Source organism: Equus asinus, chromosome 22 (genome assembly GCF_041296235.1).
Source record: "Equus asinus isolate D_3611 breed Donkey chromosome 22, EquAss-T2T_v2, whole genome shotgun sequence".
Classification (NCBI taxonomy): domain Eukaryota; kingdom Metazoa; phylum Chordata; class Mammalia; order Perissodactyla; family Equidae; genus Equus; species Equus asinus.
The window spans coordinates 16405731-16420453 of NC_091811.1; the positions used below are offsets into that span (position 1 = coordinate 16405731).

The following is a 14723-nucleotide window of genomic DNA, read 5'->3' on the forward strand; positions in this document are numbered from 1 at the left end:
TCTTCATGCTTTTAGTCACTACTCAGAATAATACTAAAGTGTCTGTCATCACATCATTGCTAGTTTGAATGAGGTGGAGGAAGAAGGTGGCAGAAGAATAAGAGGACACACTGGAACTTTCCAAAGGCTCCTTTGTTAGGATACACTTCCATGCCGATTTCCTAATACTCAGCCTGGCTCTGAGTCACATGTAACACACATGGCCACAGCAAAGCCACAGGTACCTGCAGGAGGAATACAAACTGGTAGAGCCGCTGTGGAGAGCCAGTGCTAACACTACCAAAATTGTCCATCTATGGAATTTCTCTTGAGAAATCTACTCTATAGATATGCTCACACACACACAATGATATATGTGCAAGGTTACTCATGCATAATTATTTATAATAGGAAAACCCGTGGAACAGATTAAATGCCTATCAATAGAAAGCTGACTAATAATGGGATATCCTGCAATGGACTACTATGCAGAAGTAAAAAGGTACGAGGATACTCTTTAAATACTGATATGAACTGATCTCTAAGATAAATTATTCAGACAGCATTGGCTGCCTCTGGAGTGGGAAATCAGACGGCCCAGGGACGGAGTTATGAAGACTTTCACTGTATGCTCTTCTGTACAGTTTGAATTGTGAATTTTGTGAATGTTTACCTATTTAAGAAATGATTAAAAATAAATAAAACATTTTTTAAAAGCCTACTGAATAAATAAGGAAACTATAGTGAATGCTAATCAAGTTAAGTCTAGATAGCAAATTCTAGCACCAGGAGAAAGGGAAGAATTCTACAATTTACATGGGAGAGAGGGACAGACACCAAGCAAACACATAACAACATCTCTTTGCTTACTACAAAACACAAGAACCAAAAGTACCGTGATGGTTTCTTTTAAACACTGCAGTTGCAAAACATACAAAAAAGACAGTCACAGCACCAGAAACTGTCTTAAAGGTTTGACCAACCACAATTTTAAAACCTGCCACATTTTATTTCCTGGGTGAGCCATCAAGTTTTTATAAGAAATAATAAAATACTGAGTATGTATTCAAACCAGATAAGAGCACATATTGTGATTTCATGCCTGTGATATAATACAAAACATTGGAAAAATAAGAAAAACACAGCTTACATATATTTTTGAATGAAATTATCCTTATATTTAGGTCCTACCTAACAACTGATGGTACCAATTTAATTTATTAAAAAACTACTTTTTAAACTTTCATTTTTCAATTAAAAAATAGCCGAGTTACTCGGTGATTTGAATGTTTTTTTTCTAACCTATGCAAAGTCTATGTATAGACAGAAATCTTCTGAAGAAAGACGCCATGAACTTTTCCCATAGCTTTAAAAACATTTTCCACTAAATTTCTTAAACAGAAAGAATGCTTATATTGTGGATAAATATAGAAAAAGCAGTCATTCGAGGACATACTAATTTTTAAAAAGAACCACCAAAAGCAATTCTTGTAACTGACTTCACGCTACTTAAATGGATCAAAGACAGAACATATAAAAAGTGCATATTTTGCACTATATTGACTCTATGATTTCAATGCCCTCTGTAGTAATAATTATGGACATTTTAGAGATAGAGAACTCGGATCAAAAGATCACCAACTTTCCACTGAGTGCCTATTTCAAGTATAACTACAGAATTGAAATTTAAAAACAGTTTTGTTCATGATCTTGAACAAAATCATGCAAAAATGGAAATTAAGAACAGAATTGATGCTTCTAAAGATCTCGAACTTTGTTGCTAATTTCTTTCTTCCACCATTCCATCAATATAACTTTCTATATTTTCATTAGAATGCTTAAGGACAGAACATACTGAAAGTGAAATGTAAAAAAAGTTGAGTTTTACTGACCATGTGATTCTTTCAACTTACTCCTGCGCTGGGTTCTAGCATAAAGTACCACCTGCTGGACAACTTCCAGTTGCTCTTCAATCCGGGGAAAATGGAAGTCAGTGCATTCCTGGCAAACTGTGGCAAAATCTAAGGGACCCAAAACATTTACAAATTTCTAAAGGTTAACTTCCAAATATTTAGTATTCACTTATAGACAATGAGATCTAATAGATATAGAATATAAAATTCACAAGTAAGATTTCTTATACTTGTCCTTTCTATAATTATGTCTTACTAAGCTAGGGTATAGCAATTTTGTTTTGATCAGAAACTTAACCTCTCATTCAAGAGAGTGAACAATTAATAGACAAAGAAATTTTAATATAATTCCAAGTCTTCTTTAAATAATATATACTTTGATCATAAGCCAATCCCAAAAAGTGCTACAGAATACAAGAAGGTTCTTATACTTATGAAAGGAAATAAAACACTATTCAAACTTTTGTGGCACCTTTTTAAAATTGATGTATAACTGACATACACAACACACTAGTTTCAGGTATATAACATAATGACTCAGTATTTGTATATATTGCAACAGGAACACCACAATAAGTTTAGTTAACATTAGTCACCATACCTAGTTACCAAAAAATTTTTTTCTTGATGAGAACTTTTCAGATTTACACTCTTAGCAACTTTCAAATATGCAATACAGTTATTAAACTATAGACACCATGCTGTACATCACATCCCCAGGACTTATTTATTTTATAACTGGAAGTTTGTACCTTTTGACCACTCTCACCCGTTCTGCCCACCCACTCCCTGCCTCTGGCAACCAGCAATTTCCTTTCTCTATCTGTGTATCTACGAGCTTGCTTTGTTTTGTCTTTTTTAGATTTCACATGTAAGTGAGATCACACGGTATTTATCTCTGTCTGACACAGTTCACTTAGCAGAATCCCTTCAAGGTCCATCCATATTTACTCCAACTTTTTAAAAATGTTATATATTTCAATACGCTTTATATATTCAAAAATTTAAAAATAATCATAAAAACTGAGTTGTACTAAGAGGGCAGATAGAATTTTACCCAGCACATTTAAGAAATAGATTATTTTACAAAAGAAACAGATAAAAGGACAGATGGATGAACGAAAATTCACTGAGCCAGGATCTGCTTCTAAATTGAAAAATACACTCATCTCTTGATTATTCTTTTTGTTTTACCTTGAAATAGGGACCCTGTAAGAGTATTATTTACAATATAATAGAATTGTAAGAAAAATGAACTCTCCTGCAGCACTCCACCCACCTAAAGCATACAATGAACCTGTAACTGCTGTGGCTGGGTGAGTGTTTGTTTGGTCTACTTGAATACTGGGGTGCCTAAAGTTTTTTTCAGTTTTTCCATAATTCCTTTCTTTGTAAGAATGGTATTAAAAGGAGAAACTTAATGAAATAAGTACATATGGTGTTAACTTACCACTTACCTCTTTTAATTCCACTATATGAATTAATTCGATTATCTACTAGTAAAACCAGGCCACAGAGAGATGTGGAATAAAGTGACAGTGCTGTCTGGAGTCGATGGAGTTTCACACCACTCCGATGATTTCTTTTGTGCTTACAGAAGTCCAGCATATCTGCCCTCAGCAATCTCAAATTATGCATGGTCTTTAACTGGGCTCCTAAGGGGGTAGGAAACAGTCCCAGAAAGATACTTAGACAGCTGCAAAAACATCAAGTGTAATAGGCAAGAATCCAGATAAATCTGTGTTCAATTAATTAAAGATGGGCCTGGGAATTTCCCATTTTAATAACTATTAATACTTAATCTTTCTATTAACAACAAATAATATATAAGCTAAAACAGAAAATTTATAGCCAACAAACTACAGGCTTTCTTGGAGCAGGACATAATTTGGAATTAAAAATAACATGTATATTCTCCCCATATGTTAGGAATTTCTCTCTTATAGCGTAAAAAAGTTTCACAAGTTACAATAAATTATGACTGCAAAAAATCAAAACACTTACCTAAGTGAATGGTAAAACTTTCTTCTAACTTTCTCTGTTCCTCATAAATCCTTCCATTTGCTTCTACGGATTCTCTGAACTGGCTTGGCTGAACTTTAATTTCCTCACTGAAATTGATAAATCATCGATATGCTTTTTTGCATGCTTGTCAAGAACTTTTCTTAAAGGAAGGAAAGCTTTATCATGAAAAGAGACAAAACTAAAGAGCTGAAAGTAGCACTTAACTTCCTCCTGAACTCACACTGGTCCACGGTAACAGGCAAGATCAGCAGCACCAGCAGGTTCTAACGTTCCCACTAGCTGTTTCACTCCCGTGTTTCACTGTTATTGTTTTCAGTCATTACAACATCAATTCATATATTATCATTTAATATTTCTTAGTGGCCTAAGAGTGATTAAGTGAAGTGATTAACTTATTACTTTAAAACAACATATTTTTAAAAATGTAATATGCCCCATATCAGGGCTGGCTCCAGGCAAAACTTGAATATAGAGGTAAAGTAACAGAAAAGAGAATTCAAAATTTAAAAGTAAAATAAAAGGAATAATAAAAAAAAGAAGTTCACTTTGATGTAGTATTCACATCCTCTATTTTTTTTTTTACCATTTCCTGTTTTTTTCCCACCAACATTCTCCTCCCATTGAAGGACTTCTCTGCTTCTGCTACACTGCTCTGATGTTTCCTGAAAAGGCTACCATGGAGGGACTATAACCGCATAACTGCTCAGTTCCAGTTTCATGGATGCTGAAGATGATATTAGTCTGTAACAGTCATCCATTCCCCAGACTAAAGTTTGGGGATTAATCTAAATAGCCTCATTAGACTCACTGACTAATTTCATCAGTAAAGATGGCAAATTTAAACCTAAAAATAAGTTTATATTAATAAAATATCCTCATCTTACGATGCAGAAAGCCGCAAGAGAATGTTATTCTCACTCTGATAACAGAAAAAGTCAGGCAATCTACAAAAGCATCATTATTACATCAGAGATTTCATGTAACAAGGCAACCAAGTAAACTAGCTTCTAAAGTGTGACACAACTCTCCGAGGGGAGCCAGGACATACAACTTTCCTTTTTGGCAGAGCATGGTAGAGACAGGTTGCTGTAACGTGAAGGAGCAAGAAGTCAGCTAAAATTTTAAGGAGTTCTTAAAGGTCAAGAACGGGTTAAATTTAGAAGAGCTAGAAGCCCCAGACACAAGAGAAATCTGCATGCACTTGCAAACTCTTGTCCTTTGGTCTCCACCAGTGCTTCCAAGAAAAGACTGGGGCAGGGCAGGAGACAAGAGAGACCCCTTGGTGGCACAGGCAGAAATGCTGTTTTAACAGAATGTTCCAAGCTCAAGGCCCAGATCCACAGGGCTTGCTCATGACTAAAGATGGACAAAGACGACAGAGACCAGTCTCCCACTCCCAACTATGAGCCTGGCATCAAGTAATAAACAAGAGTCTATTGCTGCGGGTGTAGAGCAAGAGGATAGAAAGAGAACTCATACTGTGGCAAAGACTCGCAAAGACTAGAGAGCTGAGGACGGAGCAGAAAGACCGGGAAAACCCTCTAGAACCCAAAGCCCTGCTCTAAATACAAAGTGGCAGCAGCTTGTTCCCGGAGAAAACCGAGCCTGTGGTATACTGAAAGAACAAAACCCAGACTCAGCTCAACTGCTAGTGACTACGTTTGCATGACCTTCACCTTAATGGCCTGTTCATTTCTGGACATAAGTATTGTTTACCTCAGTCTCTTCTCTTCTAATGCACACAATATCCAGCATTCAGTTAAAAAAAAAAAAAGGAGAGAGGAAGACACCCAAAAAGGAAAGGAAAAAAAAATTTAATTAAAATGAAACACTTTCCTCTTTGAAAGACAGTATTAAGAAAATGAAAAGACAAGCTACAGGTAAGAGAAAATATTTGTAAAACACATATCTGATGAAGGATTTGTATCCAGAATATATAAAGAATTCTCACAACTCAATAATAAGAAAAAAACAAACGGGAGATACGGATAGAAGATCAGTTCATGAAAAAATGTTCAACATTATTAGTCATCAGGGAAATGCAAAGTAAAATCACAATGAAACCCCACTACAAAGCCCACTAGAATGGCTAAATATCCACACCAAGCGTCAACGAGATGTGGAGCATCTGAAACCCTCATACATCCTCATACACCACCGTTGGTGGTGGGAATGCAAAATGGTACAGCCACTTTGGAAAACAGTCTGGCAATTTCTTATAAAGTTAGACATACACTTAACAAGTGATCCAGCAATCCCACTTGTAGGTATTTACGTCTAGAAATAAAAATATATGTCTCTACAAAGACCTGTATGTGAATGTTTACATCAGCTTTATTTATAACTGCCAAAATCTAGAAATACCTCAAATGTCCATCATGGAATGAACAGATAAACAAAGAATAACAAAATACTACTGAGCAATTAAAAGGAAAGAACCACTCAAAAACGAAATGACATGAGTGAGTCTCAAAGGCATTATGCTACGTGAAAGAAGTAAGAACAAACTGCTATATATATAGTTTGATTCCATTTATATGACATTCTGGAAAAATCAAAACTATAGGGACAGAAACGGACCAGGTTGCCAGGAGCTGGGCAAGGGGAAAGTAGATTAACTATAAAGGTGTAAAGCGAAATGCTATATCTTGATTGCAGTGATGGTTTCATGACTAATTCAGTTTGTCAAAACTCATGAAAATGTAAATCTAAAACAGGTGAATTTCACTTCAGGTAATTTATCCTTCAATAGACTTGACTTTTAAAAACAAAAGCAAAAATAAATGAATAAAAATAGAACACCACTTTTTACCAAGGTCATATAGGAGTTCTATATGTAGTTGTGCTGAAAACTGATTTCTGCTCCCCAAGGAAACCCATATCAAAAAGGAAAGCAAACTAACAAGTCACAGCAAAAACACTCTCTCCTAAGAATATCTGGCTTTTAAAAGCAGCAGCAGCTGGAGGCCAATATTTACACAATGGAATTGATCTTATAGACTAGATTTCTGAAACTAGAGCAGCAAAGCAAGAGAGAATTTTTGTAGCAAAGGGCTTTCTTGGCTTCCTTAAATCAGTGACTTTCCCCCTTTTTAACCTCAATATGCAGTGTATATTTTACATTCTGGCTCAATACACATTCACCTATAGAAAACTTCATGCATGATGCACTCTGATCTTTTTTCCCTACTCTACTCTACTCTGTTCTGTTCCCTTCATTTTATTGTTAATTTAAAAAGTCTGACTGGGAAGGAAGGGATCTAGAGTGGTCCCTAGCAGACTGCAACCAGCAGTTTAAGAAACACCATTGTACATTTTGGCATACAGATGTTCCAAACCCATCTTTCCCCCACCACTCCCTTTTTATTGTGTTCACTATTTTCATCTGAAATGAGGAGCACAGTCAAATATAATAGCATCAAGGATGTTATCCCATTTCTAATCATAAAAAATTGTTTCAGTATTTCCAAGGTGTTGTCTTGGGGAAAACACTAGAACAAATGAAAGATGATAATATTTAGATAAGAGGTGATATAGATATTAGGTAAACAGTTTAATCATAATCCATCCATCTGCCTGTTTGTCCACCCATCCTATAAATATTTACTGAGTAGGTCTTATGTGTCAGTGTCAAGAAGCAGACACTTGGCAAGCATCTGGGTATACAACAGTAGAAAAAACAGATGTTTTTTGTCTTCAAGGCAAGACTAGTGAGGGAGACTGACATTATACCAATAAAATGCTGCTTCTAAAAGTTTATAGCATCTACTAACAAATGCTGGAAACAGGATTATTATTCTGTACTGAGTATATTTCCAATTGAATATACTTTTGGATTTGAAAGAAAAAAGAAATTCTCAAATATCTGAGTATACAGCCAGGAAATGACAAGCTCTAGGGCAGTAGGTGAAGCACAATGTATTTAGGCCATGAGGTACCATACAGGTTATGCATTACGGGAAGTCCTCTAGACTATTTTTGTACCTTGTACATACATCTCTTACTGCACATATCACTCTATACAGTATTGTTTTATTTACAGGTCAGTCCCTCTTGCTGGAATACAAGCTCTGCACGGGCAGATATCTTCTTTGTTTTTCTACTTAGAGTACTTGGCTTTTAAGATGCATTCAACCAATGTTTATTTCACTGAATGGAAACCAATTTAAAGAAATCAGAGACAGTACTCAGGGTATTTAGATATACACCTAAGAGATTTACGAGGCTAAGTTCTGGGGGGAAATTACCATTTTAAACCAAGCAATTAACCCCCTTCTCAAAAAATCCACACAATGTCTATAACACAAAAGGTGTTAAAAGAAGGATAAACTTATCTTGAATTTTCATTGATAACTTAAAAATATCTACAACTAAAAAGGTTCAATTTTATAATAAACACCAACTATTACTAACAGTGAGCTTTCATTTAATAAGAACAACAGAAGATTCGTACCTGAGGGAGCTGTTGTTGGGGTTTTTTAGGTCTTGATGAAGTTTTATCACCCACTCCTGATACTCTTGCTTCTGGATGGCAGTTGATTGTTTTAATTCATTTGACCATTTATTTTCTAAGTCCTAAAAAAGGGACGGTACACCAACTGCTTAGTTTTTTTACAAAAGTAAATAAGTAAAAGAAAATGCAACTGCATATATTAAAGTCATTGTACTTCGCTTACTTGCTGGGATTCAAAATGCTGAGCAGCCAGTGAATTTACATCTTGATCTGTCAGGGATTTTCCCAATTCTTGCATCACTTTTTCCATTTCAATACCTTGTCTAAAACATAAATCAGCAGAAGAGACATATTCATTAAATGTTTAAGCTATACGACCACTCCAGACTCACTGAACAATCTCTACAAAGTGAAAATAAAATTTTTATTTTATAGGAATATGTCCAGGAATGGCAACTATAATACTTGGAAAGTACCTTAAAGCCCTGGAAATGGAGATGTAGAAATGATAATGTCATACAATATCAATAATGTCATTTGTACAGCTACATTTTGATCTAAATTTAATGCATGGATGAAGGCAGTCAAAATCTGGGTGCTCTTTCAATTTCCATGGCTAATGTTTAAATGCCCAGATCCTTTTTCATCTGCAGATTTCCTCAAAGGTAACACTCTGCAAGTCCAGCTTAAATACATTTTCTATTTATTTGTCCATGAGTTAAAGTGACTCCAAGCTTTGAAAAATTAGTTTATATTCTAACCAGAAGCTGCCCATTAGGTTCTAAGAATCAAACTGGTATTAAGTCACAACGTTCCCTTTACAGAGGAAGATAAAATGCATTGTACATATATACAATATGAAAGTTATGTTTAGTCTTACCTTCATTTACCCAAATAAATAATGTGCGGAAATTAAAAACGGTATTCCCTACAGGAAAAACTAGCCAATGGTGTCAGAAGTTCAGATAATGGTTATGTGGGGGGGGAAATGGGTAGTGACTAGATGGGCGTGAGGGAGCCTTCTGCAGAGCTGGAAAGATTCTATTTTGTGATCTGGGTGATGACTGCATGGGTGTGCTTACTTTGTGAAAATTTATTGAGCTGTACATCTGCCGTTTGTTGCCTGTTCTGTGTATATATTTATTTTTAACTGAGGAAGATTCACCCCGAGCTAACATCTGTTGCCAATCTTCCTCCTTTTTTGCTGAGGAAGATCAGCCCTTAGCTAATATCTGTGCCAATCTTCCCCCACTTTACACGTGGGTCGCCATCACAGCATGGCTGAGGAATGGTGCAGGTACTTGCCCAGGATCCGGACGCACGAACCCAGACCACTGAAGCACAGCGTGCTGAACCCAACCACTACGCCATGGGGCCAGCCCCATATGTATATTTTAACAAATAAGTTCACTTAAATTAGATTCAAATTAATTTAATTTCAAATTTCAAATTAAAAAATTATCTTCTAATACAAATGCTTAAAAAAAGTTTCTTCTAAAACATATTTCAAACAAACTTGGAAAGAATGAAACAAAGATATGAACTAAAAGGATTTTGCTATCATTCTATTTAAGTCAATTGCTCTTAAAAGAGAATTTATACGTATTTATAACAACTGATTAAGATGCTTAAACGTTTATGATAAATGAAATATTCATATGTTATACATTTATATATTTCTATATATATCTTCTACCATTAAATATTTAATACCATTTAGTCTCCACTTATTTCTAATGCAGTTGACCCTATTAACATTTAATAACTACTAGAGGTCAGGTGAAGATTATACTTGCAAGTTAAATTGTTTTTTTTAAAACAGAAATAACTGCTAAACATTTATAAATACAGATATATTAATATTTTACATTACACATGTTCCCTCTAGTGGATAAAAAGTATCATTGCCATTTTTAAGTTTAAAGAAGTATCTTGAATCTGGTTTGCTAAAAGAAACAAATTTCCAGAACAATAAGAGAACACTCATGTCCAGATATGGAATTTTCTGGGAGGTGTGGTGAGTAGGCAGCAAAGCGGGCCACAGCTAGGGCAGCCTACCAGCCGAAGGAAAGTGCTAGTGACAGCTACTGAGATGGACCCCAGGGAGAACTTCTAAATACAGTCATGCACTGCATAACGACGTCTCAGTCAAGTCGGACCACATATGTGAGGGTGGTCCCACGAGATTAGTACCATACAGCCTGCGTGTGCAGCAGGCTATACCATCTGGGTTTGTGTAAGTACAGGCTACGATGTTCGCACAATGACGAAATCACCTAATGACACATTTCTCAGTGTATCCCCGTTGGTAAGTGATGCAGGACTGTACCTATGGGGCAGAATGAGTGTAGTCCCAGAAAACCTGAGATCCAAGAAGAGATTCAGAAAAAGTTGAAGGTTCTATTATTTGAAGCCCTGGTCGGAAAAATCAACCAAATTAAGTTTAACAGAAGGTAACTAATTAGTATCAGTAATTATGCTTTTATATATTTGTAAGAATCTAATTTGTACTTCATTACTTTAAAAATACATTCACAATTTTACTGGCTACATAACAAAGAACTAGAAAAAATCAAATTCTCGTCCCCCGCAGGGACACAGCTTCAGCTATGCACCTGGGGGCAGCTACCGATACCACAGGTATTCCACCTAGAAAGGCATAAAGTGCCTCAACATAGTCAACCAGCAAACCCAAAACTATAAAGGTGACAATGTCTCAAAACATCATGTTCTTTTTGACACACAGACAGTTCTAATGTGTTACTGGCTATGAGAATAAAAGGTCCAGAAGAGTGGAATTATCATGAAAATTTACAAATCTGCACAATTTCATAAAAATGCTGATCTGGTACACAAAACAGAGTATCCTTCAGGAAAAAATGATGAAACCCATTTGCTTATGATTTTTGTGTTTTAAGTTTTCTTAACTATGACAGCCCTCAAAGTAACAGATTATTCTCATTTTCTAGCCCTGGTGTTTTCTAATGTGAAGCTAATGACAGCCAAGAGTGAACCAGTACATCATTCTAAATTTAGCTCTTTGGGACTGATTATTAAATCAGTCAGAAAAAATAAATGTATCTTGGTCCTAATATACTTCCACAATCAAAGAAATTTTATGTCAGCAACACTAAAAAAATTATCTTATTGCCATGTACACCTAAATTCTTAAGTAAATGTTTTTAAGGTAATAAATGTTCTTAGATTCTGCTAGATACAATGGATTATCTAGAAGGAGACACATATCCTGAATTATTACTACAATTTACAGAATTACTAGAAAGTAGTCCGGAAAGTCACACTTTAAAATAAATAATGCTAACAATTTTTTACTTCCTCTTAAGGAAAAAAAGAATCATAAAATCATTGTTTGCATATTGTATTAAGTAATCCACACAGAAGGAATCAAATCTAATTAAAATTTCTGGGAATAACAGTGTTATTTTTTTCCTCCTGTCCAGTAGGCTTACCAAAGGAACTGAGAGCGCCCCTGGAATGAGCAACAGCAGGGTTTTAAACAGGTTCTGAATAGGGAGACAGCACGGTACAGTGGCTAAGAGCTTTGGAGTCAGACTTCCTGGTTTCAAACTCCAGCTTGTCCTTAGACAAGTTACTTAAGGTATTTAAGCCTCTGTTTCCTCTTCTGTAAAATGGGGATAATAATAGTGGGTTGTAAAGAGGATCAAATGAGACAGGGCATCTGTTACGGACTGCATGTTAGTGTTCCTCAAAATTCCTATGTTGAAACTCCAACCCCCAACGTCATGGTGTTTAGAGGTGGGCCTTTGGGAGGTAATTAGGTTTAGATGAGCTCATGAGGCGCGAGCCCTCATGATGGAATTAGTGCCTAGAGGAAGAGATGCTCGAGCTCTCCTAGGAGACACGCGCCAGGAGCAGGCACTGAGGGAAAGCCATATGAGCATGCACCCAGAAGGCACTGTCTACCAGCCAGGCAGCAAGTCCTCAGCACACACCGAATCTGCAGGCCCCTGGATGTTGGACTACCCAGCCTCCAGCACTATGAGAAATAAATTTCTGCTGTTTAAGCCACCCAGTCTATAGTATTTTGTTATAGCTGCCCAAGCTGACTAAGACAGCATCCAAAGCCCTTTGTCGCACAGCGCCTGGAACAAAGCAAACCCGCCACGGAAGTGAGCAACTCCTCTTATTAGAAAGAAGGATACATAATGTGACTGTAATTTGTTTAGGTCAATCACTTGAGAAGTTCTATACACCTCTGAGGACCTCACCTTCCCAGCTGAAATGACAACTTGAAACACATAAGAAAATTAATTTCTAATATTAAAGAATTTCTACTATATTAATATTAAAGAATTTCTATTTTATTCTTCATTTTATAAAGAAATGAAAACAAGCTGTTCTGCATGCCATCATATTTGACAATGTAACATTTAATTATGATAATGCAAGAAATTTGACATACCTCTCTCGTAATTTCTTCAGCTCCACATCTCTTTCGCCAATCAGTTCTGAGATGCTAACAAAGTAGTTATGTTCCAAATTTAGGAGAGTTTCCGAGGCAGGAGAATGGATTAGGTCATGGTACACATCTGCGAAGTCTTCATCCCAGCTGGGCTCTTCAGGCCTTGCGTGCTCTAAGGTGGTCTACAAGAGGATACAGAGCCATTCTTAAAGCACCATACAGTATTTTTACCCGACACACTACTAGAAAGGTATGTACATTATATTCCATTTTTGTACATCAGACAAGGACAGCAAGACCCTTTACTTACATATGTGTAGATATGTTAGACAGAATTATCTGAGTACGCAAAAAAAAACCGGAAAGATATAAACTAAGTTGTTAATACAGGTTACCCTGAGGCAGGGATAAGGGGAAGGTGCTAATGTGGAGGAAGGGAGAGAAAGTGTCCACAATGAAACAAATGTAAGTATGCTATGAGCCCATCTCTGTAACATCACACACACTCACACAGACAGAGGGTGATCACAAACGTTAAGCATGCTATAAGCCCATCTCTGTAACACAGCACACACTCACACAGACGGAGGGTGATCAACAAATGTAAGTATGCTATGAGCCCATCTCTGTAATATCATACACACTCACACAGACGGAGGGTGATCACAAACGTAAGTATGCTATGAGCCCATCTCTGTAACATCACACACACACAGACGGAGGGTGATCAACAAAACGCTAATGGTGGCTATTTCAGGGCAGTGGGATTTCTGATGACTTTTACACTCTTTATATTCTAACGTATGATATTATACAATAATTTGCATTTTGATACAATTATGTAATCAGAAAAAAGCTTTTCATTATTAAAAAATATATTGCTAGAAAGGTTTCATAGGCTATATATTTAGAAAATGAAATTACCTATGTGATAACATTGACCTTGAAAACCCAATCCATGCATATGATTTTATATGGAGATATACGTGCGCAATTTTCTTATTCTGAACTTTTCTAGTACTCCATTTTCTTTAGAAAATGTAAGCATGCTTTTAAGTATATGAAGACGGCAGTTGTCAAAATGATAAAGGGACTGAGCAAACCCTGATAAACAGAGAAACAGAAACATGCAGAAGCAAAACAGGGACAGTCTCAGGACACACACCAGTCAGTCCAGGGAAGGAGAGGCCTGCTCACGACACGGGATGTGTCGACACAGCAGACAGACACAGTGCTTTAGAGCTGAGGAAACTGATGTGCTGAGAAGTCCCTCGTCAAAGAGCGTACAATTCAATGGCACAAGTGGAACTGACCCCAAGATTCAACGCTTTTCCTATTATTGATCTTTGCACACAGACCCCTGTAAAAAAGAACAATCTAAAGTCTTACCTTTTTTTTCACCAATGCAAACATCAAAAACTGGAATCTATGACATGACTTAGAGTAATAATTTACCTTAAAACAAATGAGTGAATCACTGAAACAACTATCTTGAACTCGGTCAGTCAACAGCTAAACTTTTCCCTTTGTTTTCTTTCACTTACACTTCAATCAACTGCCAGATCAGGAGGGAAGAATTTAAGACTAGCTGTATCTAGAAGATGGATTTCATTTACTCTATGCCTCTGAAAACCTGAAACTGCATTCTGATATCAGCTCTACACCTTTAGACCTGGCACTGCTCTAGGATTATAAACAGTCCACGTGACTTAAGCTCTGCTCAAAATTCACTTCAGGCTCAGGCTGAAATTTGGTAGGAAGAAGCCAGTGTGGATCACAGAAATCTGCTAGGTCCTACAGAACACCAGACATTCGGTAACCCCACTAACCAGATCAGCTAACTATAATAATTTGCAGCATTAATTTAAAATTCAGCCTAGAGCCAGCCTTACAAATAAGCAGAAGCTAC

The 14723-nt window shown here is 36.4% G+C and overlaps 1 protein-coding gene across 4 annotated transcripts in view; it reads right to left on the reverse strand.

Moving 5' to 3' along the window:
• The window catches only part of FERRY3 (FERRY endosomal RAB5 effector complex subunit 3), a 43062-nt gene that overhangs the window by 19439 nt on the left and 8900 nt on the right, over positions 1-14723 (reverse strand). For all 4 annotated transcript variants that reach the window (XM_014841749.3, XM_044755563.2, XM_014841748.3 and 1 more), the window contains 6 exons: positions 12815-12996; positions 8594-8693; positions 8371-8492; positions 3897-4003; positions 3350-3547; positions 1872-2000 (listed from right to left, as the gene is read on the reverse strand). In XM_014841749.3, the coding sequence (XP_014697235.1) occupies positions 1872-2000; positions 3350-3547; positions 3897-4003; positions 8371-8492; positions 8594-8693; positions 12815-12996 (838 nt within the window). The remainder of the gene's footprint in view (positions 1-1871; positions 2001-3349; positions 3548-3896; positions 4004-8370; positions 8493-8593; positions 8694-12814; positions 12997-14723) is intronic.